Here is a 26,060-nt window from a genome sequence, read left to right on the forward strand (position 1 = left end):
CAAATTCCTGATTTAGTAATATTACAAAACATCACACATTTAGTAATATTACAAATTGAATTTTGTAATATTAGAAAATCACTTTGCAATATTGCCAAATCAGTCACATTTTTAATAATACAAAATGATTTTTAATATTAAAAAATCGTAATTGAATACAACAAATCCATTTTCTAATATTAGAAATCAAATTTGTTATATTAAAAATGAATTTGTAATATTAAAAAATATTCTTTTAATATTAGAAAACACTTATGTTTTTGTCCACTTTGGCTTGCCACAGTATTCTTTGTTCTTCGTTTCAGCAAGGATTTTTACAGTAGACCTTCTATACTTAACTCCTTGGTTTCAGACACGACAATTAACTTTAAATCTTTTTCAAAAATATTAATTTCGGTTGCTGCTAATTTGTGCTTTCGTTAAAAAAGATTTTGACCCACATCAATGATCAAATTTCGCCCTCCGATAGTTCTAGCTCCGGAAACCACTATATGCCCGATATTTGTAGCCGTTTAGTGAATCACTGAACTTTTGAATTCTAGGGTCAATATCGAGGACTCAACGTGTACAAAATTACAATTATGTTCTCACGCTTGACGTTTAAAGGACCATTACGGTCTACATTAAAACGATCATTCTATAGCTCATCACAGGTATTGGAATGTTTTGTAAAGCAAGCCGATGTTTTTCTATGCAATCTCTTGTGAGCACGCAGCACAGCGCCAGTAAGGCTGTATAAATATAATATGTTGTACTTTTACTTAGTTTTAGGAATCGCCTATAGAAGCGAGTACCGTATTGTTAGGTTCAACATTCTTGCTGCTTATTTTTATATCCTGGCACACGAAGTGTCTGTGTATTATGTGATACCCACCGAAAAGTATGGTGTCTGTCTGTCTGTTTCCATGTGATAACTTTAGAAGATATTAAGGGTTGTTTTCAAACTTTGTATTGTTATATAGTATTATAAAATACAAAAGATCAAATTCGAATTTCAGTTTGATTAGATTATTTACTCAAAAGTATTTTTTTTTATAATACTCCCCAATTTTTTTTTCAATTTATTGTGGTTGTAATGTCCCTTTAGATGGCATATTTTAACCTTATAAGCTGCTGAAAGTAGCCTATTAGAAGATCTGGTTGATAATGTTTACAATTTTAAGAACACAATCTGTAATGTTAACAATGAACATCAAATTGATACAACTAACACCTTTGAATAAATTCAAAAAAATGTTTGTCTTTCCTATCTTAGAAAAGCTATGCTTTGATTTGAATAATACAGTGAGAGGTATGTTATTTTTAAGATGTGTTAGGTTCTTTAACAGCAAGTGGAACAGTGAAGAAAGATATGGAAGTACAGTACAGATAGAGACATACAAATGTACCATGACTGAACATTGACAAAGTGGGGTACCACTTTAGAGTGGTTCTAAAGTATTTTTTTTCTATAAGTAATTTTTATGCCCTACCCAATGTTCAGTTAGGGGTTGTTATACCCCTGTCCGTTCATCCAATTATGGGTATACAGTTATTCCACTTAACTCCTCCCACAGTATTTAGGGTATAAAGGTAATACTTTGCAGAATTATTATATATGGATTGAAGATGTGCATATTGTCAGGGTTTTCATTTCTATCAATATTCGACATTTTTATGGATAGTTGAACTCAGTCATTTTGTCAACATTTTGAGCGAATAGGATACATGTCTATTCCAGATAACTCCTCCTACAGTATTTAGGTTAGGAAGTTGATACTTTTCAGAATTATTATATACAGTATTATATAATATGAATTAAAGATGTGCATATTATCAGGGCTATGACTTCTTTCAATATCTGAAATGGATTTAGTCATTTTGTCACCATTTTAAGTGAAAAGGGTACATCTCTATTCCAGATCATCTCTCCTTCAGTATTTAGGTTAGTAAGTTGATACTTTGTAAAACAATTATATATGGATTGAAGATGTGCATGTTATCAGGGTTTTGATTTCTATCAATATTTGACATTTTCATGGATAGTTGGACTTAATCATTTTGTCTGATCATAAAGTTGTTGCCATTCTAAACAATTATATTTCAGAAAATACATCCAGGGACATCAAATATGACACAACAATCTTCTCATTTAAATGAATTTTGACAACATTATGTGGTAGCTGTGTTAAAATGGAATTCGGGGCATCCCTTTGTCTAGTTGGATATTTTCATTTGTATTGTGAATGGTTAGCTCAAATACAGAAAAAATATCTTCAAAAACTAAAAATATATTTACTACCACTCTAAAGTGGTACATAGGAGTGAAGGAATTTTTTGCACTTCTACATTTGTGTGGCAGCAGGGGACATATGGCCATGAGTTGCCTGTTTAACCAAATGCCATTAACTTCTTAGTGCATGGTACTTAGTGTTGATTTATTTCAGCTCAGGAATGACCCTACACAACATCACCCTGACCCTTTACACCATTCACACCTTAAAGTAGCTGTTCTTGGAGCAAGTGGAGGAATTGGTCAGCCATTATCATTGTTGCTAAAGCAGTCCGCTAAAGTTGGACAACTTTCTCTATATGATGTAGCCAATACACAAGGTATGGCTGCAGATCTTAGCCATATAGAAACCAGGGCTAAGGTGACTGGTTACCAAGGTCTATCTGAGTTACCTAAGTGTTTAAAAGGTTCTGATGTCGTCTTGATACCTGCTGGAGTACCTAGAAAACCTGGTAAGTTCAGATTGTTTGATTTGAGCAGCATGGTGGAAGTTCCAAGAGTACACTTACCCTACCAGTACACCTGGTCCATTTTGTTCCTCGTTTTTAGTAGAGTCATGGTTGCTTATTTACTTTCATTTCTATGTGGGTGTATTTTTTGTTATTTTATGTTCTTTGTTTTGTGTGTCTATTTTCTTTGAATTGTTGTTGTCTCTGGATTTTATTCTTTTTTAATTACATTCTAATCATTGTTCCCTTACTGTTGTGTTAAATTAGTTTACTTAATGTTTTACATTGTTCCCAGCAGTGGTAAAGAAATTTTGCTCTTACTACTCAATGGTACATTTTATGTCATACATATTTATTACCATTAATTCTTGTTGTCAGCCTAGAGTCAGTGACAACTTTCCCTGTTCCTGTTACTTTTCAATCTTACTGTTCTTTCCTTCTATTTCCCAGTAATATTTTTTCCACTTTAAGGGATGACCAGAGATGATTTGTTTAACACCAATGCTAGTATAGTAAAAGACTTAGTGTCCGCCTGCGCTGATTTCTGTCCAGATTCTATGATCTGTATCATAACGAACCCAGTAAGTATGATTCATTCATCATGTATATATTACTCTAAAGATGTGTGCTGTAAAACATATAAAGTACATGTCATGTTACATGAACATGACATATTACCAGTCAGAATATCTTTAAAATTTAAACAATTGACTTAAAGCAATGCATTGTAACACCTGCTTTCTTCGTATTCCACAAATTCAATTGTCAAATCACATGTGAGAGTTCAACTATGGTGTGAGTTAAGGAATGTGGTGTGATTGTATTGAATGTGAAGTTAGAGTAAAGATTGTCATATGAGAGTTCAACTGTGGTGTGAGATTAAGAAATGTGGTGTGAGAGTAATGAATGTTGTGCCAGAGTAAGGACTGTTGTGGGATTGTAAGGGTTGTGGTGTGATTGTACGGATTGTGGTGTAAGAGGTGTCTGTGATAACAAAATCAATTGCCTATATATATTTTTAATGAGTATATTTATTAGTATATTTATAACATATTTTTAGGTTAATTCAACAGTTCCTATAGCAGCTGAAGTCCTTAAAGAGAAGAATGTATTTAATGCAAGAAAGTTGTTTGGTGTTACAACCCTAGATGTAGTCAGGACTAACACCTTTGTAGCAGATCAGACGGTCTGTGGTTTTTTTTTATCACAATAAGATTAATAAAAACTTTATAATGCAGCTAGGTATAGAATTCTGTTTTCACTTTACTAGTACAGTCTAAAAAGAATCCTTTTTGGATTTTAAGTTTGATTTGGTTTAGACAGATGGTTTGATTTACTTAGGTTCAATATGTGTTTAAACTGATATTTTAAAGAAACTTTAAAAGGTGTCTTGTTTAGACAAGTTTTTTGATTTTTCAGGGTTAGGTCAGATGTTACAGTCACATTGTAGGTATTTCTTACACTGTAATGTGTGGTGTATTTTGTTATAAAATTTTAAGTGATGTGTCTAAGTATTGAACTGCAATTATTTTGACTCGTATTTGGAATAAATTTGTTCTTGCTTCCTGTAAAATCTTATTGTTTGTGGAAAGTCTATGATTTGAAATGTTTATTATTTTTCAGTTTTAGGGAAGGAAATGTCCTCTCTACCCCATTTATAAATCAACCAGTCTTTTATATCATTCATTGTAATTCATTCAGATAATACATAACATAGCTACAAATGTTAGTATGATGCATAGATTTGCAAGGCACCTTTAAATTTGTTCGCCAATTTTAGCATAGGGACAGAGACTTCAAAACCAGCAAATTTGTTCTTCATTGGGAACCCAACATTCTTTATGGAGGTCATGGTTGGGTCACTGTTGTATCTTTGTTCTATGTTTCAGGGTTTTGATGCGTCTAAAATTACAATACCAGTAGTTGGAGGTCACAGTGGGGTCACAATAGTACCTTTACTCAGTCAAGCCATACCACCAATTGATCTTAATTATGTAAGTTCAATTCAATTAATACACTGTAAAAATGTAATGTGTGAAATTATCGAAAAACTAAACTTGTTACTTTAATTTGGAATGAAACACCATCATAAATAAAACCATATTTTACCATGGTAGCTGATATCCTGAAAATATTTTTATCAATCATCTCATATGGGAATAGATTTTGAAAAAAAGGTTCAATGGAGAAATTTATCAAATTCTTCTTATTTTTATACTACTGCTAAAAATTTGCAGCCATATATTGGTATGGCATTGTTGTCGTCTGCATTGTTGTTGTCATCCTTAGACACTTGGTCTTCATGCAAAAAATTTAGTTGTGGTGGACAAATTGTTATGAAATTTTAATCTAATTTCACTGACCACTAAAGGAAGGTTTCTATTTAATTTGGAGTTTGAGGCCAAAAAGGGTAAGAGTATGTGTTTTTTTTAAAACCCATGAAGAATGTTTGTTTTTCTTCTGATTTAGATTATTCCTTTTTTTATTGTGTTCCTTATTTAATTCTGGTAAACAAATGTATCAAGCAGATTTGATATGTTTTGAACTGTTTTTGAGTTATAAGGGGTCAAAGGGGCCATGCCCAAAAAAATCATTTTTTTTAATTTTTGGTCTGATTTAAAAAAAAACTATATTTTATTGAATTTCTTATGAAAATCCCTGCCTGCTATTTTTCAATGAGATTTCAGATATCTCTTGGTTTTCAAGTTATTTGGGGTCATATGAAACCAGACCCCAAAAAATCAACTTTTCATTTTTGGTCTGATTTTGAAAAAAATTAATTTGAACTTCAAATTGTATGCAATATAGTGCCCACAGTTGTTGGGTCCATAATGAATCTTAAGTCCCTATGCCTAAGTGTGTCAAAAACTAACAGTGTTGTCACTTGCCCCAACTGTTGGGGGTTTGACTACTGTGGTCATATCATGCTGTGCTCTGCAAATCTTTTTATTAAAATGTATTTTCTGACATGTAGTAACTAAATGTAATTGCATTTTGAAAAAAAAACTTTAAAATAAAAACAAAACAAAGAAAGAAAAGAAAACGAAAAACGTAGGCAAGGAAAAAAGCAGTCATTGTTTATTTAAGAGCTTCAGAATAATTATTAGAAAATAGGAATCTGATCTGTCCATTCTCATCCATTATTGCCTAAAAATGCAGTCTACAGTAGTTATGGAGTTCATAGCTGAAGCAATTTGATATTAAATTTAAGTTCTTTCACTATCACTGTGAAATACATCATTGAAATCATGAATGACTGTATTGACTTTAGGAAGAACAGAAGAAGATGACAATTAGGATACAGAATGCAGGAACAGAAGTTGTGGAAGCTAAAGCTGGTGCTGTAGGTATATCATAAACCAAGTTAAATTAAAACTTTTTGTAATGATTCTTTCAAACATGTAAGTGGTGGTTCTACCACAAAATAAACTATTTAATCCATATGAGAATCTTTAACAATACAAAATAGATTCCTTTATTTGTCTAAAAAAACAATTAATTGGAATAAATTTCATTTCTGGGGAAATTACCTGGTATGCAATTTTTATATGAACACAAAATGTTTTGCTGTCATATAAAGTTGTAATTCTTTCGTGGTTATTTTAGTGTTATCTGCAGGCATTTGATGTCCAGACAATAACTTCAGTATATGTGTATTGATCTTTTTGAAATTGTTCCAGAAGGTTCCATACTTCAAAAGAAAGGCAGGGATTAGTTTTGGAAATGTGACTTAAATGTTTATTAATTAGGGCCTAAAATTAAAGGAACCATAAACAAACATTTTCCTGATGTCCTGACAATAACTTGAGAAGAAAAGCATACATCTCTATGAAATTGTATTCAATAAGATAGAAAACTACAGGAGTTGTTTCTTGAAGCATTTAGGAAAAAGGAACCAAAAAATTTAAGTGAAAGTGTATCGATCTTTGTGCAATTGCACTACAAGTTTCCATACCACATAAGGAAGGTTATTTTGGATTTAAAAGGTCATGACTCCAACATTTTAAGGATGAGGGACCTAAAAATGCAATAAGAAATAAACATTATCATAAACACTTTATTAATTTCATATTTGTTTTGTCTAATTGCAAATTTGAAGTTCTTTGGTCACTTCATTAGGTCAAAACGTTATAGTGGTAATCTGTTAAACATTTGATCACAATTCAAATTCAGAGCTATATCCCGACATTTGTCCCATCTGTTCTGGACTCAAACTTTATGGTCATATTATGCTCCCCCTTACAAAGCATTTTATTTTTCAAAGCTATTTGATTTAATTTTTTTGATGGGGTGGAATTAGTTTCTCTTTTCACAGCAGTTCCTAATTGTGTGTCAATTTTTACTCCTCATATAATCTGTTGCAATGTTATTATTTAAAACCTTCACTATATATTTGGCTTTCATAATGTTTAATGATATTCCATTGAAATCTTAAGACTGTACTTGTCAATATCCTGCAAATATATACCAGAACTGTTGTTCTACTTTAGGCAAAGTACCAGCAAGAGATAAAATAGGGTAGATAGGAAAGGAAACTATTTTAGTTTTCAAAATAATTGTATTTTGAATTACTGGTGAAACAAGCTAAACTCAAATTGCTTGAGCCAAAATGACCATAAAATGTTTAGGGTAGGCACAAAAAATATGATAGGTAGATTGTAGGAAACAAACGTATGATTTTGCCTTATGTATACTTACAGGGGTCTGCAACTTTATCAATGGCATATGCAGCAGCTAAGTTTACATTTGCTTTGTTAGATGCTTTAGAAGGAGAGGAAGGGATAGTAGAATGTGCCTATGTCAGATCTGATGAGACAGCCGCTGCTTATATAGCTACACCTTTACTTCTTGGAGTAAGTCTTTTGCTATCTGGCTTGTTGTCAGACAAATTTATCATAGTACCATCTACAAACAAAGATCATCTGCAGACAATTTAAGGGATCTTATATTTTTAAGATGAAATATTGTTCTTTTGTTTCAAAGTTTTGGAACATTAAATTCCAAAATGCAGTGTGAAAACAAATCTCAGACACCTTTTGGTAAGCAGCTTTGGCTTGATGAGTTATACTGTGCGTAAGGTTTGTAGCATTTTAGTACAGTTGCTCATCAATCCCCTCATAATCCTTTATAAGAGTGATTTAAAATTTAGCCTACAGCTTAAGCTCTGACATGAACTTCTTGTTTGTTTGTTACTTTCTTGGTGTACGGCAGTATACATTTTCAATGCAAACATGTATGCACAAAAGTTGACGCTCCAAAGTGATTTTGTATGGAGCTTAAGCTTAATTGTTGTGCAGTATGTAAGATTTTCTGGTACATCAAATTTCCATTTGTTTGATGAATCTGTTGCTAATTCTTTCAGTAACTCTCCACTGATTTGATTTCCTTATGCCACCACAACTAACGGTTAGGGGCATTTTACAGTAGGTAGATCCCTTTAGTTTTTTTTTTTCATTGGAGAATTCCAATTTTTTGTTTTTTTTTGAGTTATTTAAACTTTTTCCTTTTTCTTTAAAGAATGATAATAAATTTGAACATTACTACATGCATAAAATATTGCATTTTTAATTTTTGTGAAATTTAGAAAAGCCTCACTTCATTCTTAATACTGATTGAATAATTTTCATTAATATAAAATGTACCAATATTATTAATGTCAATAACATTGCTTTAATAAATAACATTGTCAACCAATAGGAACAATCTTCTAATCCTCAGGACTTCGTCATTGGTCAACCAATGGGAACAATCTTCTAATCCTCAGGACTTCGTCATTGGTCAACCAATGGGAACAATCTTCTAATCCTTAGGACTTTGTCATTGGCTACCAATGGTGAAAATCTTCTTATCCTCAGGACTTTGTCATTGGTCAACCAATGGGAACAATCCTCTAATACTGAACTCTTCTGAAATGCTTTATGGAATTTGATGGGATTTCCTAACATGTCACAGTATAAAATAAAGCCCAGTGTATAATCATCCACAAATATGGCATAATATGGTACTGCAGTAATACAAATAGTCAAACTTCTATGTTGATATATTTATTTGAAACAAATATATCCCTGGAAGCAACATAAATAACAATACATATGACATATGTTAGTCTTCATCAGAAAGTATAAACCTGGCATAGTTTATTTAAATCATAGAAATTATGAAGCATTCTAAAAAATTTCATTTAGACTACTCATCTTTAAATATCCTGGATAATTAAGAATTCAACAAAAGTTAGGCTGCCTTAAACTCTCTGCATAGAAAGTTATTAAGACATTAACTTTGATCTTTCTTTTATTAATTTACAACTTCAGCATACCTGAAATGGTGACATAAAGCCATTACCATAATTATCATGTTTGTGGACTAATGAAATAACAGTTACTATTTTCTTAAATAGTCCCTATACTGTTAAATTCATGCAGTGCTGGTGGAAATTACATCGAAGCTATTGTCATGTAAAGAGAACTGTTGTATCATGTGATGAATGTAAATCATTTGATAAATGAATGAGTGACCAGGTTAAGATGAAATAATGAATGAAAATGACTTTGCAAATTATGAATATATATATAATTGATCCCATGACATAGTTTCTGGGGAGGGAATAGAGGGGGTGTCATAAAGTGAGCTTTGCCCAGTTTTATAGTATATAGCTGTATTTAGTAGTGTGCATATGCTAATTGACATTGTCTTCTTAACAGCCTGAAGGAGCAGCCAAAAATCTTGGTTTGTTTAGAGTGAATGACTATGAAACAGAGTTGATTCAAGCTGCTTTACCTGAACTCATTAGTAACATACAGAAAGGTGTTGACTTTGTCCAGAAATCTTAATTAGAAATGTTGACGAAAATATATCACAAGTACTTAAGTGCCATACTCTCTTCACAAAATGTTGAATGGTGCATTTCTGAGTTGATAACTCATTCTAGATTTTTGTTTTGTTTTAATTTGGTCATGGATATTATTTCAAATAATGTGTATATCTTGAGTCTATTACTGCCAAAAAAGTTATATTTATGGAGCGACAACTTCCTTATAGTGAAGTAGAGCTGTTTACCAGTATCTATACCAGTATTAACTTCTTTATACTTTATTTTGCTTTGTTACTGTTATGAGAATTATTTATCTTTTTAAGTTTATTTATGAGTTAACATTAAATATTTTGTTACAATGTAATAGTGGTATAACTATAAGAAAGAGTAAGCAGTCTGATTGATTTTGAATCAAGCTGTTTTTGAAATGATATACCTTTGACCCCTGATGGCTGATGAAAAGGTGTTTCAGGGTTAAAATACCACCTTTTGAAAATTTTGTGCAATATTTGGACACAAATAAGCAAGGGTTGGATAGAGACAGCCCTTCTTTATAAACATCTGGATGCACCCCTGCTGTTGTAAGTAAACATCTTAGACATTTCAACATAAATGTTACAGTGATTTAAGCCATTTTTGTCTTCCATTCTTTTTGAGAAAGTTATTTGGTGTTATTGTGTATGTATAGCATGTCATGCTCTTATTTTTTTTAAAGATTTTTTTTCAAAAGTATAAGAGATATTAATTATTTTTACTGTGAAAAAAAAATACTGGTACTTACTTAGGACAAGATACTGGTATTTATATAGGGCATTATCATTTTTATTTGTGAAAAATTACAGGTAACTATTACTTGCAATTGCATTCTGAATACTTAGAAAATACATTATGTTGTTTATTTTAATAACAAAATAAAGCTATTTTACATTAATATTGGATGAGAAATTACGCTATTGGCAGTTGTTTCAGAGACACAACTTAAAAATAATTTTGTCCTAAATTAAAAATACTAAAATGCAATTGCATGACACACAAATTGTTCTATTTTTAGGCTTTACTCAATATAGTTGCATATCAACTGTTTATTGAATTTTAACAGTTTATCTGTTGTAAATAGGGTTCATTAAATTGAATGGAAGTGTATTGTACTATTATTATTATTATTATTATTATTATTATTATTATTATTATTATTATTATTATTGTATACTATGTGATGAGAAATTTAATGATTTTTAAAATTTTCTACAACCAGCAGAGTAGCAAACAAATTTATATAAATTATATTAATGAGAAAGATTCAGTGTAATGACATTTATTATTCTCTTTTTATTACTAAGTATATTTAATAGGTGGATCCAGGGGAAGGGGAGGTGGCATTAGCCTGCCTTTTATGAAATGGAAAATTTAAAGTGTTATATATTTTATGTCAAAACTTGAAAAATTCTCAGGAAGGAAATGTACAGTTCAATAAATTTGTCAATTTAATTGTATTTTTAGCATTGTTAGATCTTCACTGATATGATCATAATATCAAAGATTTATCTCATGTGGTCTTACATAAATAAAACTACTGGTTTTCTTTTACTTGTTTGGGGCTATATTGCATTCACCTTGTCCATCTGTCTGTCAGTCTGTTACGCTTTTTATAAAAAAGTTTCTCAGTTTCTTTTGGAGGGAAAGCTTAGATATTTGATATATTGCTTTTGCATGATGACTTGTATCATGTCTGCCCTTTCAGACTGCTGAGTGGGGGTATGCTTAGAAGAAAATTGCATGCAACCTCTTGTTTACTTTTTAGTTTTGGAAATCAGGTCAGATTAAGGAAATATTTAAGTGAAAATTTCATTTTTTTTTAACATTTGCATTCTATATCACTTTCTTATTCTGTGTCAAACATTTAATCACAATCCAAAGTCGTGTATGTAGTGTTCATATTCGACTAAAATGTTCAGGGTAACCAATGTGGTCGTATCAAACTGCCCCCTGTGAAGCATTTTATTTTATTATGTTTGTATTTTGTGCAGTTTTAGTTATCTGTCAAGAATAACTAATGTTGTGATTTATATTTGTGCATGACATAAAAAGAAATATGATATCTTGTAATTTTTTTAAAGGTTTTCCTACCTCCCTTTTATGGTTGTTTAGTTATAACTATATACTGTATTTAACATATATTTATATTTTCAAAAATATTTTGTTTTTTTTTTCATCTCATAAAATATACATAAGAAATTGTGAATTAGGCAAAAAATAAGCATTTTAATATCATATGGTTTCAATATTGTGAAATCATCCAGTGTTAGCTACTACTGAATCAAAAATATTTATATTGGTTGCCGTATCTGTTAAATGTCATAGGTTTAATGTAGTTAGCTTTTAATATGTCGGAGGTAGAATTAGTTATGGGAGATTAATAATAGAAATGTAACAATGATTTTATAAGTGATTTTTAATATCTTTTGTTACTGTTTATTGTTATTGTTGTAAAATTTATAATTACTGGTACTTAAAAATGTATTTTTACCAGAAGAAATGATTTATTTGTTAAAGATTATCTGGCCATGACATCTATAAGGGTTTTTGATGCATTCCTTGTCTCCCAACTCTGTTATATTGAATTAAATTGAGATATATTAGGTTTATTTGAATCCTTTTCATTTTTTCAGCATACATGTGACACTCATCATAAGGATTAATATAGTTGTTCTGTGATAATTGTTTAACAATGATTTACAGTTTGTTCTAATCAGGTCTTTAAATTGTTATATTGTTAAATTACAGAAATACGAAAAATCAATAAAAATTTGTGAGGTTTTCGAATTACTTATTACTTTTGCATCCTTGAAGCTGCTGATCTTTGACCTTTATTGTTTACTGAGCCATTGATTTATAATTTTGTTAATGTTGATATTTCATGATCATTGCCAGCTGTCAGGAATGGTTAAAAGTTTACTTAATTTGACACATGCTTTATTCGAAATTTTATCTGGGTCTGTCTTTTGACAGAATCATTATGGTTTCTGCACGTCAACATTTTTTTATTCACATTAATTACGTCTCCCCCCCCCCACCCCCCTTTGGTTTTAACTTGTCTGTGTGTCTGTCACAAAGCTTGTCATCGCAACTCCTCTGAAACTACTGATTCAAATTTTACGAAACTTGGTATGTAGCAGGAACATTATATGTAGTTTTGCATGTTACCAGGAAATTATGATCCCCTATTTTGTAGGAGTTGTGCCCCTTTGAACTTAGAAATTTACCAAAAATCCACATAAATTACCTTGTCAGCACAACTCCTCTGAAACAACTGATATGAATTTTACAAACTTGGTATGAAGCAAGAACATCATATGTAGTTGTGCATATTACCAGGAAATTTTGATCCTCAAATTTTTGTATGAGTAATGCCCTTTGGACTTAGAAATTTGCCAAAAATGCTCATAAATTACCTTGTCAGCGCAGCACCTATGAAACTAGTGAAATGTGGTATGTTGTGAGGACATCTTATTTAGTTGTGCATATTACCAGGAAATTTTGATACCCCAATTTTTGTAGGAGTTTTGCCCCTTTAAACTTAGATATTTGCCAAATATCCTCATAAATTACCTTGTCAGTGCAGGTCCTATGAAACTAGTAAACCAAATTTACGAAATGTGGTAGGTAGCAAGAACATCATATGTATTTGTGCATATTACCAGGAAATTTTGATTCCATATTTTTGTAGGAGTAATGCTCCTTTGAACTTAGAAATTTGCCAAAAATCCTCATAAATTAGGTTGTCAACGTAAGGAAAAAAATACAAGAAAAAATAAGGCCGCTTTTACAAAAATAGAATGTTGCTTATCAAACCAGGTGAGCAATTCAGGCTCTTTAAAGCTACATGTTTATGTATGAAAAAGTCGCAATCACAATGTACATGTGTAAGTTACTACCAGTACCGGTATCATGAGAAATAGACAAAAATCAAAGATCACAATCTTCATGATATTTTTAGTTTCAGTGTATGGCTCTTCAATGCAATAAACAGAAGTTAATATTGGCAAGGACAATATTTACTGAATATTACATATCAAAATCTGTATCACATGCTGTATCAACACTAGGGGTGGTATAGGTCGAGAGTTGATGCAGCATGTGATACAGATTTTAAGATGTAATGTTCATTATATCATATATTTTAAACATACTCCAAGTATGTTCTGTCAAGGGGTGCGATAAAGGTGTAGGGGTGTGATATAGGGTATGTGATGTAAGTCTAGAGGTGTGATATAGGGTAGGCGATATAGAGTTGAAACAAACACTTATAATGCATATAAAAAAGTTATATTTTAATCTAAATATATGATATAACAAAAAAGGACAGCTCTTGGGTTGCAATATGGACATGAAAACTGATATTGCGCCTCGCCTACGGCTCATGAAATATCAGTTTTCCAGGTCCATATACTTACTCTTGGCAGCCAGTATTTTGTGATAAATTGCCTTCACAATCATTAACTATTCTGCAAACAGTAACATCTACATTTTGATGAGAAGGAAATAAAATACAAATATTGAAGGTGGACACGTGTGGAACACTAAGCCGTATGCCATCCTCCTCAGGCGCGTAGCTGCCGTTAGGCAAAAAAGCTTTTGCCTGCACTTAATTTTGCCAATTTTTTTAAAGATAAAATACAGCTAGGAGAGGCATAAATGTTGCTCTAAAACGCTATCTCCGCGGAGCTTCGGGGGGGGGGGGCTTCGCGGCCCCCAGACCCCCTGCCGTAATTTTGCCTACACTTCAATTTGGCCTCAGTTACGCGCCTGCTCCTGAACAGTGGAACACCGAGACCTGCACTCCTCCTACATCTCCCTTACAGCGGAGCACCAAGAATTGCACTCGTCCTACACCCCCCTTACAATGGAACACCAAGACTTGCACTCCTCCTACACCCCATACAATGGAACACCTAGACCAGCGCTTCTCCTACAACCCCACTCACAGTGGAACACCAAGCCATGCCCTATTCATACATCCTCCCTTATAGTAACTGAAAAATCTATTTAGCTAATAAGTTTCTGAATTTGTCGTGGTTGCCAACAACTGGAACAAGAGAAATAGTTTTATTTGTGTAAAAATAATTATTGCAGTTATTATTACAAAAATGTAATAAAATCAAAATGTGAAGTTAAAATATTTAAAAAAAAAAGTTTTTCTCTTACTCTTATTACTTTTTAGGAAGTATGAATGTTGCAAACGAGTGTTTCTCTCAGTGATGATACAACTCTAGATATTTTACTATTCATTAATAGTTTTGCTTTTTCTGTTTATTTTTGTTTTGTATTTGTTTGTCTATTCATTTTGTTTTATTGGGACACAACACAATTTTTTTTTATTTAAATAGATCACTAATTTGGCAAGTGTTCAAAAAAAAAAAAAAAAAAGAAAGAAAAAGACGGGGCCCGCGGCATAGGTCTCGGCCGTAATTGTGACGTGTGGGTTCAACTGGCCCTTACTATTCCTGTCGTCCTAGCCATTCAAACCCAATTATAGAAATTGAAAACGAGTGGTGCCGGTTTTGATAAGTCAATGAAAAGCTTCAAGACATTTATGTAGAGGTAACTGCATTAAGATCCATTGAAAGGCGTGTCTTGTCGCACATATTTAGGAAAGAGTCCTACTTCTACATATATTCAAAACCTAATACTTTGATTATGACCAATTTTTTCTATTTTTCGAAACTAAAACGCGTTTCTAGATATTGTGCAACAATCACACATGCATTTTCTAGATAGGGTACAACATCTAGATGTCTAAAAAAAGTTACACAAAAACAAAGGATAAGATATTCATACGTACATAACGCAAGTTACTAATTCTAGATATTTTCAAAACACTGAAATCTATGAGATTAAGAAACATTTAGTGCATGACCTTTCTATATTGAAAGCATAGACATTAGCTAATATGAACCATGTCACTGATTCAGGATCACTGATGAGCTCATATGAACTATGTCACTGATTCAGGATCACTGATGAGCTCATATGAACTATGTCACTGATTCAGGATCACCAATGCGCTAATATGAACTTTCACTGATTCAGGATCACCGATGGGCTAATATATATGAACCATGTCACGGATTCAGGATCACCAATGCGCTAATATGAACTTTCATTGATTCAGGATCACCGATGGGCTAATATATATGAACCATGTCACGGATTCAGGATCACCAATGCGCTAATATGAACCATGTCACTGATTCAGGATCACCGAAGAGCTAATATGAACATTATCACTGATTCAGGATCACTGATAAGTTATGAACCATGTGACTGATTCAGGATCTGGCACCGTAGTTTTTAACCGAATAATGAAATAAGTTTAGAATAATTGAAGTACACGAGTAGGGGAGGTATCCGATTACGCCAATTATGCGCCCTTTGGTGGCAGGCCTTATTTTTGCCATTGCTACGTTTGTGACACTTACTTTTTATATACCTCCACATGAAGTGGAGCGGTATTATGTGAACATTTCGAAAAATGCGTGTGTATCCGTCCGTCCGTCTGCGTGTTCGTCCCTCGACAGTTTTCAGGTGATAACTTGAGGACGTAATACAAATGATTTTTTTAAAACTTTTTACAGTTACATGTATTTAATATACCATACCATACAAGTTTAGTTCAATTTTAAGCAAAATCTAAGATGTAATTTTCGATTCAGGGCATTTTGAACATTTTTTTCATCCACCTTTTTTTCACCATTACGTGGCGGGGCATCACTTAATGTTCCATTACTGCCCTTTTTTTAAATGGGTATTCGATTAGTCAGTTTTATTAAAGAGAATGCAATGAAATAGGATATATTTAAACTTATAAAATATTTTTAATTATTAAACAACCAAAAATACAGCTCTGCGTCCATTCTTAACAATTTATAATTTTACTCTAGCATTGCTAGAAGTTATCTGGTAGTTTTTTTTTTCTTACTTGGTGCCATAGTTGATTGCCTCTCAGATTTCATCTATCTTTTCTTTCTTTCACATACTGCTATTAGTATTTTAGAGCTTTTAGTTCCTTGAATTGGTTTCGAGTGTAACCTCCCTGTTAGTCTTTTGACCACTATACTCACACATACTCTTAATAGTATGTATTAATTGAATTACGTGAACAGACATGGTGGTGCAAATGAGTTTCCCGTTCTGGTGTAATTAACAAACATGTAATTGGCACAAAATATTCTTCACATGAGTAATTCAACTTGGTGAAGGGCTAAATGAGATTAAAGTAAGAATAATAATCTAAGTCACACAAATCACACAGATGAAGAAACAAATCATTTCTTCAGTGATAACGAACCCGACAAGACTCATGAAAACGCATTTTTTATTTATCCCGTTTAGAGATGGACTTTGCATATATGATGTATTAGAAGAACTGATTTAAAAAGATGAGCGGAGACCATTTTTTTCATCTAACCCGTTAGCAACATATTTTACATGGCTGTGTATAATAATATACTCTGATATAATCATGATGCAAATAAAACCGTTTTTAAAATTAAGTCGTTAATCAGTGACAAGATTCTTTAAAACTCGGTGGGGTAACTCCAGGGATTTGATTTTATAAAATATTGTGAAGGCGGATGCTAAGTCGGTACATTTCCGGAACCCACTTTGCATACAAAATGTAAGTAAACCGAAAAACAAACAAGTCAGAAATGTAGTAGCTGCTGTTGTAATTCAACTCAGTGATATCCCGCTGTGCGCCTGTCTCGGAATACACAACTATATTTGACCCCATAGCTCGTGTTGACAGACGGGAGTAACTATATATTAAGAGTAAGGTGCTGGTGTTGATATCTATATGAAGGGTAATTGAATCTCACTGCCTCAAACAAACAGTCTGCTGAATTAAATGTAAGTTTATAACTTATATTAAATGTTATTAAATGTTAATTTTATGAAAAAACTAATCAGTAGTTTTCACGTTCTGACATGGCATGATGTAATAATTGTCGATAAAATACTCGAAAATTATTATAAATTGACATATATCCGGTCTGTGTTGGTGATTGTCAACCTGCAACCTTCTATGGATCCGCCATTGATTGTCACGGCCTTTTAAATTAATTTGTATTAACTCAAATATACCTACATTTATTTACGCTAATGTTAGTTATTGTTTTAGGTAAACGAACACTATTCAACATGGTTGACGTTATGAAAGTGTGCTGCTTAGAGCTTGATCGACGTAATCAGATAAAGTATACAATGAAATCACCGTCTACGGAGTGGAAAGAGGTGACAACATATTTGGAGAAAAAGAAAGAGATCCCTTGTGGAGAAGTCAAGCCAAACAAAAAGAAGGAAAGCCCAGATCATATTTCCAAAGTCAAGGGTATGCCGACAGCTCTGTTAACGAATTTTAACAGCAGAAGGGGATTTAGCATGGAACTTAGAGACTGCACGAGACTAGCACCCTACACAATGTTGAAACGATGTAGGTTCTGTGCAACAGGCACCTCCAGCCGTATTCCAACCATGAAAAAGAAAAAAAGTTCGACGATTTCATCATTCATCATTGAAGTAAAGCGTTACGACGAAAAAAGCAATCAGTTAATCAAGGAGTTTGCGTGTGAGTTTTGTCATAAAAAATTCACAGAAAAACATCAACTGGATGTGCATGCGAACATTCATGTTTGGAGGACCCAGAATTTGTACACATATAGTCCGAAAAAGAAGGTTCTCAGTTAAGATCGTAAGTGTAGTATTTATACCAATCAAATATTATCATCTGTTTTATCTGTAGTAACCAAACTTCACATTTTTTAGATACACGTAAAATTGAATATGGACGTGAATATGCTGTGGTTGTAAAAAGTACCGGATTTTTATTGAGCATTCGACATTTTGTGTTAAACACATGATTGTAATTGTTGATCATTTAACTTCCAGACTTTCGAAGAACTTGTTTTGTACTTCCTGCTTTGACTTCTATTGTATATGAAATTGAAAACTTTTTTTTATATAAAAAACACATAACATCTTAGCTTGTTTTTCATATGCGATGATCGGAAGTAAAACTAGTGTATTCTGCCGACTAACAAGGCAGAATACATGTCTAGACCTGCGTCACCGTCATGTTTTTGTCAGAACACTGATATCTAAACATTAAGCATACACAGCTGAAAAAATGGCAAAGTTCAACTTGGTGAAAATGTAGGAAAAAATTATAAAATATCTGCAGTCTTCAACAATTACTTATTTAAACACAGTGCAAAATTTGAATACTTTCTGAATTACCGATTACACAAAGTAAGTACTCCTGCGCGTTTTGACAATCAGAGTAGAGGGGCTAGTGGACCTGCTTTCACTGTTGGTGACGCAGGTAAAAAAACTATATACTTCCCTTAAAAAAATTGAAATGACCATAATGGGACATATACCTCTCTGACACAAATATTTTATTTTAGTTAAAAAATGTGACTATAGACGTCGTCCTCAAATGTCTACCTAGGACAGAAATGATAACATTGACTCCACTGCCAAGTGGTCCAATAAAAATTCAAATTGATCAGTGGTAGATTTAGAAATAGGAAAATAAAAAGACGCTGTCTTGCCAAAGGTGAAGGGCACTTCAGTGGTTTTCAACTTTTTTTCTATACAACCAACCAAACATTTTGAGCACAAGGTCAACATTTAACAAAGTAAAATGTCAAGAAAACTATAACAATTTTAATTTTCACAACTTTATTCTAATTCATACATCTAATAATCATAAACAATGGATATATAAAAAACAAAGTACATTGGTTTTATGTCTATACTGTAGGGCTGGGTTTTTGCAATAGTTTAATAGCAAAAGTTTTTAATTTATAGTATTTTGAATACACTGTATATGTAGTCCTAGGACAAATTGCTTTATGGTGGGCAGTAGGTTCATAAATATGATCACTGATGATGCAAGCCTGCAGGATGTGGACAGGGGCAGATCCAGGAATTAATGAAGGGGAGGCATAATTACAAGAAACAGTATAAAAGGATACCAGATTATGACATGTTAAGTGAATGAATATGATAAACTGCCATATTTAATACAATATTTAGCAGATTAGGATATTTTTTTTTCTTTGAAAAAAGGGGGGGGTGTATGCTCATTACACCCTCACTAGGACCTGCCCAAATGGGCAAGTATGAAGTTTGACGTGTTTCATATTTAAACCATGTTGCAATATTTGCAAGTGGTTTGACTTAATCCGCTTCATCCCATGAGGAACATAGGGCGACTACTGTGGCATTCCATCTCCTCCTATCTTTTGCCTGTAATTTTATTTCTCCCCAGGTCTTTCCAATCTTCTGGGCTTCCTTATTCAAATCTCGCCTCCATGTTTTTTTAGTCTACCTCTTTTTGTGTGGCCTTGAGGGTTCCACTCTAGGGCGTGGCATGTTACATTTGTACTTCCTTTTCTCAATGTGTGTCCAATCCACCTCCATTTCCTTGATGTAATTGTTTGCATGATCCTTCTTGTTTGGTCCTTTGCCACAAGTTGTTATTGCTAATTTTATTTGGCCACTTTATTCCAAGGATGCTTCTTAGGCACCTGTTTATGAACACTTGTACTATTTTGGTGGTTGTAACAGTTGATCGCCATGTCTCTCATCTACTGCAGCAGTGGTTAATGAGAGCTAATAATTATTTCTTGATCTCAAAGCATATCAATACTTATAGTGTACAAATGTACATTTGTAGCTTGTAAGCAAATAATTTTAAATTTTACTAAATTTCAAGGGCAACAACTCTGGTCTGACTGAAAAAAAAATTGCAACAATGTTCTAACTGCAGCCAATTTACCCCTTACCAACCCAAATGTATTTTATTTTGGTTTAATTGAAAACATTAATTACACACAAAGTATTCTAGAAAACAATAACCAAAGTATACTTTCTTCCCATTTACAAAAATTATCTTTCAAGTATTATGGGTATAAAACATAAAAATGTTTCCTTACAATGAATATATATAGCAGCACATAGAAAACATAAACATATTTGTTTAAACCAGGTTTGAATCCAATATCAATCAAAAATATTTCACAGGACTCAAAGGTTCAACCCTGAATACAGGAGTTACGGCATCTGTCAAGCTCCACACAGGTAATAATTAAAATGTTTGATGCCTCCGCCCAAAAAAAATAAGTTCCTTGCAAGGAATTAAACTCTGTATGGTCAGATTCAGCATTCAAAGAACTCTCAGATTTCATTTTTTATTGAAATCAAACTAAAAATTTTCAAACCTTTCTTGTGGACACAAGGTCAAAATCTAATACCAATGTTACATAATTCTGCATATCAAATAAACTAAGGCTTCATTTTTTATTTAACACAATTTGAATTACCAGTAAGCATTTTACACTAATTATGATAATTTTTTTTCTTTTCTTTTGCCCTTTGGCTTTTTGGCCTTTAAGTGATTTGGGAGTATAGCCTATAAAAAATCCCAAAACTGCTTGATGCAGAATGACAGAATGTAAACTTACATGCCCTACTCTCTTTTATTGGTGGAATGAAGCAATTTACATTTAAAAGCCAACCTCTGTTTTCTATTTCGACAGGGGACCTTCCTGCGACATGTTGATACAGAACCTTTCAGTTATCAGACTTGCACAGAAACAATGTATAAAAAAACATATGATTTAAAATACTTAAGGAATGACTTATATTTTTTTGGTCTATGAATACATAACCTCAATCATGTGGTACACACTAAAAAACTTGCATAGCAGGTTATTTTCAAATGTGCACTATGGACGTTGAGATTTTTTCAAATAGACTGAAAAAAATATAACTGTCATTCCTTATAATTTAATAATAGTATCAGAACTGAACATGTTAACCATGGGAAAAAGTTGATGTCATCAAAGTCATATGTAAAGTTTGGTCTAAGAGATGATGCACACAATCAGAAAGCATTTTTCTTCTGACATTAAATTATGAAGAAACAGTTTGTAAGAGTATGTTAAATATTTATAATAAAAACCAAACAAATCCTACAGAATAGTAAAAGGCTTCTACCTTAACAGGTTTGAATATTGTTACATTTGAGGATATAAAAAGTTTTAAAAAAATATGACACCTGTATTAATTCCCTGTTCTAATCAAATCAAACTTTCTAAATTTCTTTTAAAAGCTCCAAACAACAATAAAAATGCTCCCTCAAATAAATCAACACATACTCCATTATAAACAAAATAAAATTCATAATATAAAAAAGCAAAGATATAAAAAGTATGAGTACACAATTTGCTTGTAAAATATTCAGCTAGAATATTGCCCTAATCTATCTAAACTTGTACAGAATTTAACATATATGGTACGTGTAGTTTGTAATCTACAATCTCTGTTTCTGTCAGAAATTCAAAAGCTTTAGTTACTTTATCAGATTTTGTGTTATACATACACATTAAGACAAAATTAGGTCATATTCCAGGAAAAGGGTTTTATACCCTTGGGAAAATGGTTACCAGCAGTCATTGACTAAAATGACTACGCCTAGAAAAAAAACACTATACAATAATCATAATGTTATAATTTATTGTAAGTACTTTAGGACAAATGAAGAAGGAAAACCTCAGACAGCTAAAAAAACTGTTAGCCTTCTAGTTGTGTTAGTAGGATTCTATATACATTATTTACATAGGCCAATGGCCAATTGCTTTAACCATTTTCATTTGCCTGTACCACATTTTAGTGCATTATAAAGTGCTATTTTCTATGAATAGAGACAAAATCAAATATATTACCACTTAAATCAAACTATAAAAAAAACACCATTTTGTAAATGTACATGTATTTTAGTAATACTCTAAAGTACCATCTACGGTAATTCAGAAACTAGTGCTTGCATATTATAATTTCATTGATTTTAACAAATAAGAAAATGCTAATTATTGATTTCTATCAACATTTCCAACAATTAGACAAAAGCAATTATTTCTAAATGTAAAGAAAATAATTCAGATTTATTATATGCATGGCAAATGACTCATTCTTTGTAATATTGGCTTGCTTGTGACAATATAACTTGCTTTAGTCTCAACTTGAATTGAGATAATTATGCAGTAAGAAGGTACAAACCAACTCTTGTTGACCTGAATTCTATTTTCATAATCACTATGCAACACACCTGTGTTCAATATACAAGAAGTTCATTTTTATACATAACAAATCACACCTTGCCCAGTAATTGTGCAGTACTAAAACTGTGGGATCTATAATTCTCCAATCACCATAAACACTATCTAATTAACAAATAAACAGTATGTGATATTCACAGTTCAAAGGTCAATAACAAGGTCACTTATCACTGTCAATATCAGTTATTATATTTCAAGTCAAAAACTACATCACAAAAGAAAACACAGAAGTGATCACTCCATTTCAAAACAGATGAATAACACTCCAAAATTATGGCCGACTTTAGTGCGAAGCCAGTATCGCCATGTATATATAATTTACGGATACATTTACTTTCCAACAAAGCTAATTTTCTCACTCAGCAAATATCTTGCAGGGTAATTATATTTTACGCCATACTAATTTTGCGAGGATTTATATTTTTCTGGGTTTGAAAATTCCATGTGTATCACCACATTCATAAGACACATGTAGTAATACACAGTGACTCGTAGTGATCCTGGGCAGAATACACAGCACTATTTTCATTGGATAACTGCCAAATCAAGTGACCTTACTCCAGTGAATAAAAGACAGGACATCTTTGACTGGTACATTGTGAGTGTGTGCCTTCAGACGAAGATTACGGTCATCTGTCAGTAGAACAACATCTCTGTAAAGTCTTACTGGGCCATCTGAAATACAATTATTATTTCACACTTATAGAATGCAGCACAGCTGAACTATAGTACATATCTTTAAGTGGCTTTTTCCTCAACTTCATAAACAATTAGGGTCATAACCCTTAACTCAAGGGTTAACTTTGAATGTTCAATCTAAACTTTCAAAATTATTTATATTTCAATATAAAGCCTTTGAATCATTCTCCCCAAATTTACATTCTACTACAATCTACTAAATGAATACATATGGATCAGATACACTACTAACATACAAACTTCATAAACAATTTCAAAAACACTAACCTTTTTCTTTTGGCATGAACTCTCTGGCCTTATCTTTACAATAGTGTAAACAGCTGGATAATATTATATCGTCATTATTTCCCTAAACAATAATAATTAGAAGTCCATTAGATGTTAAATTGACAAAGTTATTATTTTTCTTTATATTCATAATTTACAGGTTATGTAGCTACACTGGCTATGTGTTCATTATCGTTGCCAGTGTAAACTTTGAACACATAGGAAGGCCTCTATCTAGCTCCAGGAACTGATAACCCTGTATAAACCGAAGTCAGAAAAATAGTGTTCTTTTAAAACTTCAGTGAGAGATGTATTGATAATGCTGCACTAACACTATAGAAGTCTACCATTGTCACAGTGTTTTATTTCTATATAAACAGACACATGTTTGTTTATGTTTTATGTTTATTTTGATAAAGCTTTGAATTTTGATTTTATTATTAACTTTTATCAATTTCTTAATCAGTTTTTATTTAAAAACATGAAGACAATTTTCAGTTTGAATTGAAAGTCCTCTTTCTAAAGATTTAATTTTCATTTTAGTTTGTATATTAGTGCCTGTTGACTATTGCTGTATTGTAGATTTTTATGTGTAGCGCTTACAGTAATTGTTATATAATGCAGTATATAAATATTGTAATCATAATAATTGACTATGTATTTTCATGTCCTTTACAAGGCATTTGTCAACTAGCAAATAGGTGTTATTTCCCCAATTTGAATGTAAAAAAAGGAGGGGTTATTAAAATGTCACTTATTAACACCTTGATTGACAAGATTGACTAGATGAAGTATGCATCACTGAGACATATGCACTTAGACAAAAGAGAGATAACTCAAGTTAAACAGCCATGACATAATCTTTTCTTAAATAATATTATACATTCTTAAATTGTGAGTAAATACATACTGCAGAGGACTTACAGAGTAAATACATACATACTGTGGAGGGCTTACAGTGTAAATACATACTGCAGAGGATTTGCAGAGTAAATACATACTGCAGAGGACTAACAGAGTAAATACATACTGCAGAGGACTTACAGAGTAAATACATACATACTGTGGAGGGCTTACAGTGTAAATACATACTGCAGAGGACTTACAGAGTAAATACATACATACTGTGGAGGGCTTACAGTGTAAATACATACTGCAGAGGGCTTACAGAGTAAATACATACATACTGTGGAGGGCTTACAGAGTAAATACATACTGTAGAGGACTTACAGAGTAAATACATACTGTAGAGGGCTTACAGAGTAAATACATACATACTGTGGAGGGCTTACAGTGTAAATACATACTGCAGAGGACTTACAGAGTAAATACATACATACTGTGGAGGGCTTACAGTGTAAATACATACTGTAGAGGGCTTACAGAGTAAATACATACTGTAGAGGGCTTACAGTGTAAATACATACTGTAGAGGGCTTACAGAGTAAATACATACTGTAGAGGGCTTACAGTGTAAATACATACATACTGTGGAGGGCTTACAGTGTAAATACATACTGTAGAGGGCTTACAGAGTAAATACATACTGTAGAGGGCTTACAGAGTAAATACATACTGTAGAGGGCTTACAGTGTAAATACATGCATACTGTAGACACCTTACAGAGTAAATACATACATACTGTAGAGGGCTTACAGAGTAAATACATACATACTGTAGAGGACTTACAGTGTGAATTCATACTGTAGAGGGCTTACAGAGTAAATACATACTGTAGAGGGCTTACAGAGTAAATACATACTGTAGAGAATAGAAAAAGGAACAGATCTGGTGAAATGCAACAAATGCACCATCTTAGACCCTTTATCAAAATATTAAATACTAACAGAGATCACCAAAAGGTCATCAATTAGTGTAAACACACCTTTCACTGGAACTCTTGCTGAGGAGGGTAGAGCGCTTATGGGGCATATGTCAACATTCATTGTATAAAAATGAATTTAAAATTCAGAAACATTATACATGCAAACTGTTTACCAAAAAAGTTTCATTAAATTCCATTCAGTACCAGATAACAGAAGGCTACTACCCAGTGTAATGGAAGTGCAGCAGGAAAGAAGTTAAGATAGAAATATGGAAACTAGAGGCTCTAAAGAGCCTGATTTGCTCAGCTGTTTCGATAAGCAACATTTTCTTTTTTTTGTAAAAGTGGCCATGTGTTTTCTTGGATAAAAATTCCTAACGCTCATACCTAAGGCACAACAGATTTACCACAGATAGATCTCCACAAACTTAGCACTTTAACCTCATAAGAATTTGGCTAAACCTAACTACTTTTAATATACATGGGAAATTTTTCTGTCTGACTCCTATGTTCTATTTTTAGTAATTATGGCCATGTTTTTCAATAGATCAAA

General features: G+C 32.4%; 2 protein-coding genes and 1 long non-coding RNA gene across 3 annotated transcripts in view; 2 read left to right on the top strand and 1 right to left on the bottom strand.

Annotated features, from left to right (window-relative positions):
- Positions 1 to 536: 536 nt before the first annotated feature.
- On the top strand, positions 537 to 12,351 carry LOC148606832 (malate dehydrogenase, mitochondrial-like). Its single transcript, XM_088545401.1, has 8 exons — positions 537 to 653; positions 2,427 to 2,724; positions 3,193 to 3,302; positions 3,782 to 3,907; positions 4,611 to 4,715; positions 5,993 to 6,064; positions 7,422 to 7,574; positions 9,423 to 12,351. Exons 1-8 carry the CDS (start codon positions 582 to 584, stop codon positions 9,549 to 9,551), a joined length of 1,065 nt encoding a protein of 354 aa, XP_088401527.1. The 5' UTR covers positions 537 to 581; the 3' UTR covers positions 9,552 to 12,351.
- A 4,869-nt stretch (positions 12,352 to 17,220) lies between these two features.
- Positions 17,221 to 18,572, top strand: LOC148606833 (uncharacterized). Its single transcript, XR_015915131.1, has 2 exons — positions 17,221 to 17,440; positions 17,712 to 18,572. It is a non-coding gene; the product is annotated as an uncharacterized LOC148606833 (long non-coding RNA).
- A 684-nt stretch (positions 18,573 to 19,256) lies between these two features.
- The window catches only part of LOC148606834 (telomerase-binding protein EST1A-like), a 39,801-nt gene continuing 32,997 nt past the window's right edge, over positions 19,257 to 26,060 (bottom strand). The window contains exons 19-20 of the mRNA XM_088543619.1: positions 23,683 to 23,764; positions 19,257 to 23,391 (exon numbers count right to left, since the gene is read on the bottom strand). Of these exons, the coding sequence (XP_088399745.1) occupies positions 23,261 to 23,391; positions 23,683 to 23,764 (213 nt within the window). The 3' untranslated portion in view covers positions 19,257 to 23,260. The remainder of the gene's footprint in view (positions 23,392 to 23,682; positions 23,765 to 26,060) is intronic.

The sequence above is a fragment of the Perna viridis genome, chromosome 9, assembly GCF_037379345.1.
Source record: "Perna viridis isolate PV_CMFRI_1.1 ecotype Kerala chromosome 9, ASM3737934v1, whole genome shotgun sequence".
In the NCBI taxonomy this organism is placed as follows: Eukaryota; Metazoa; Mollusca; class Bivalvia; order Mytilida; family Mytilidae; genus Perna; species Perna viridis.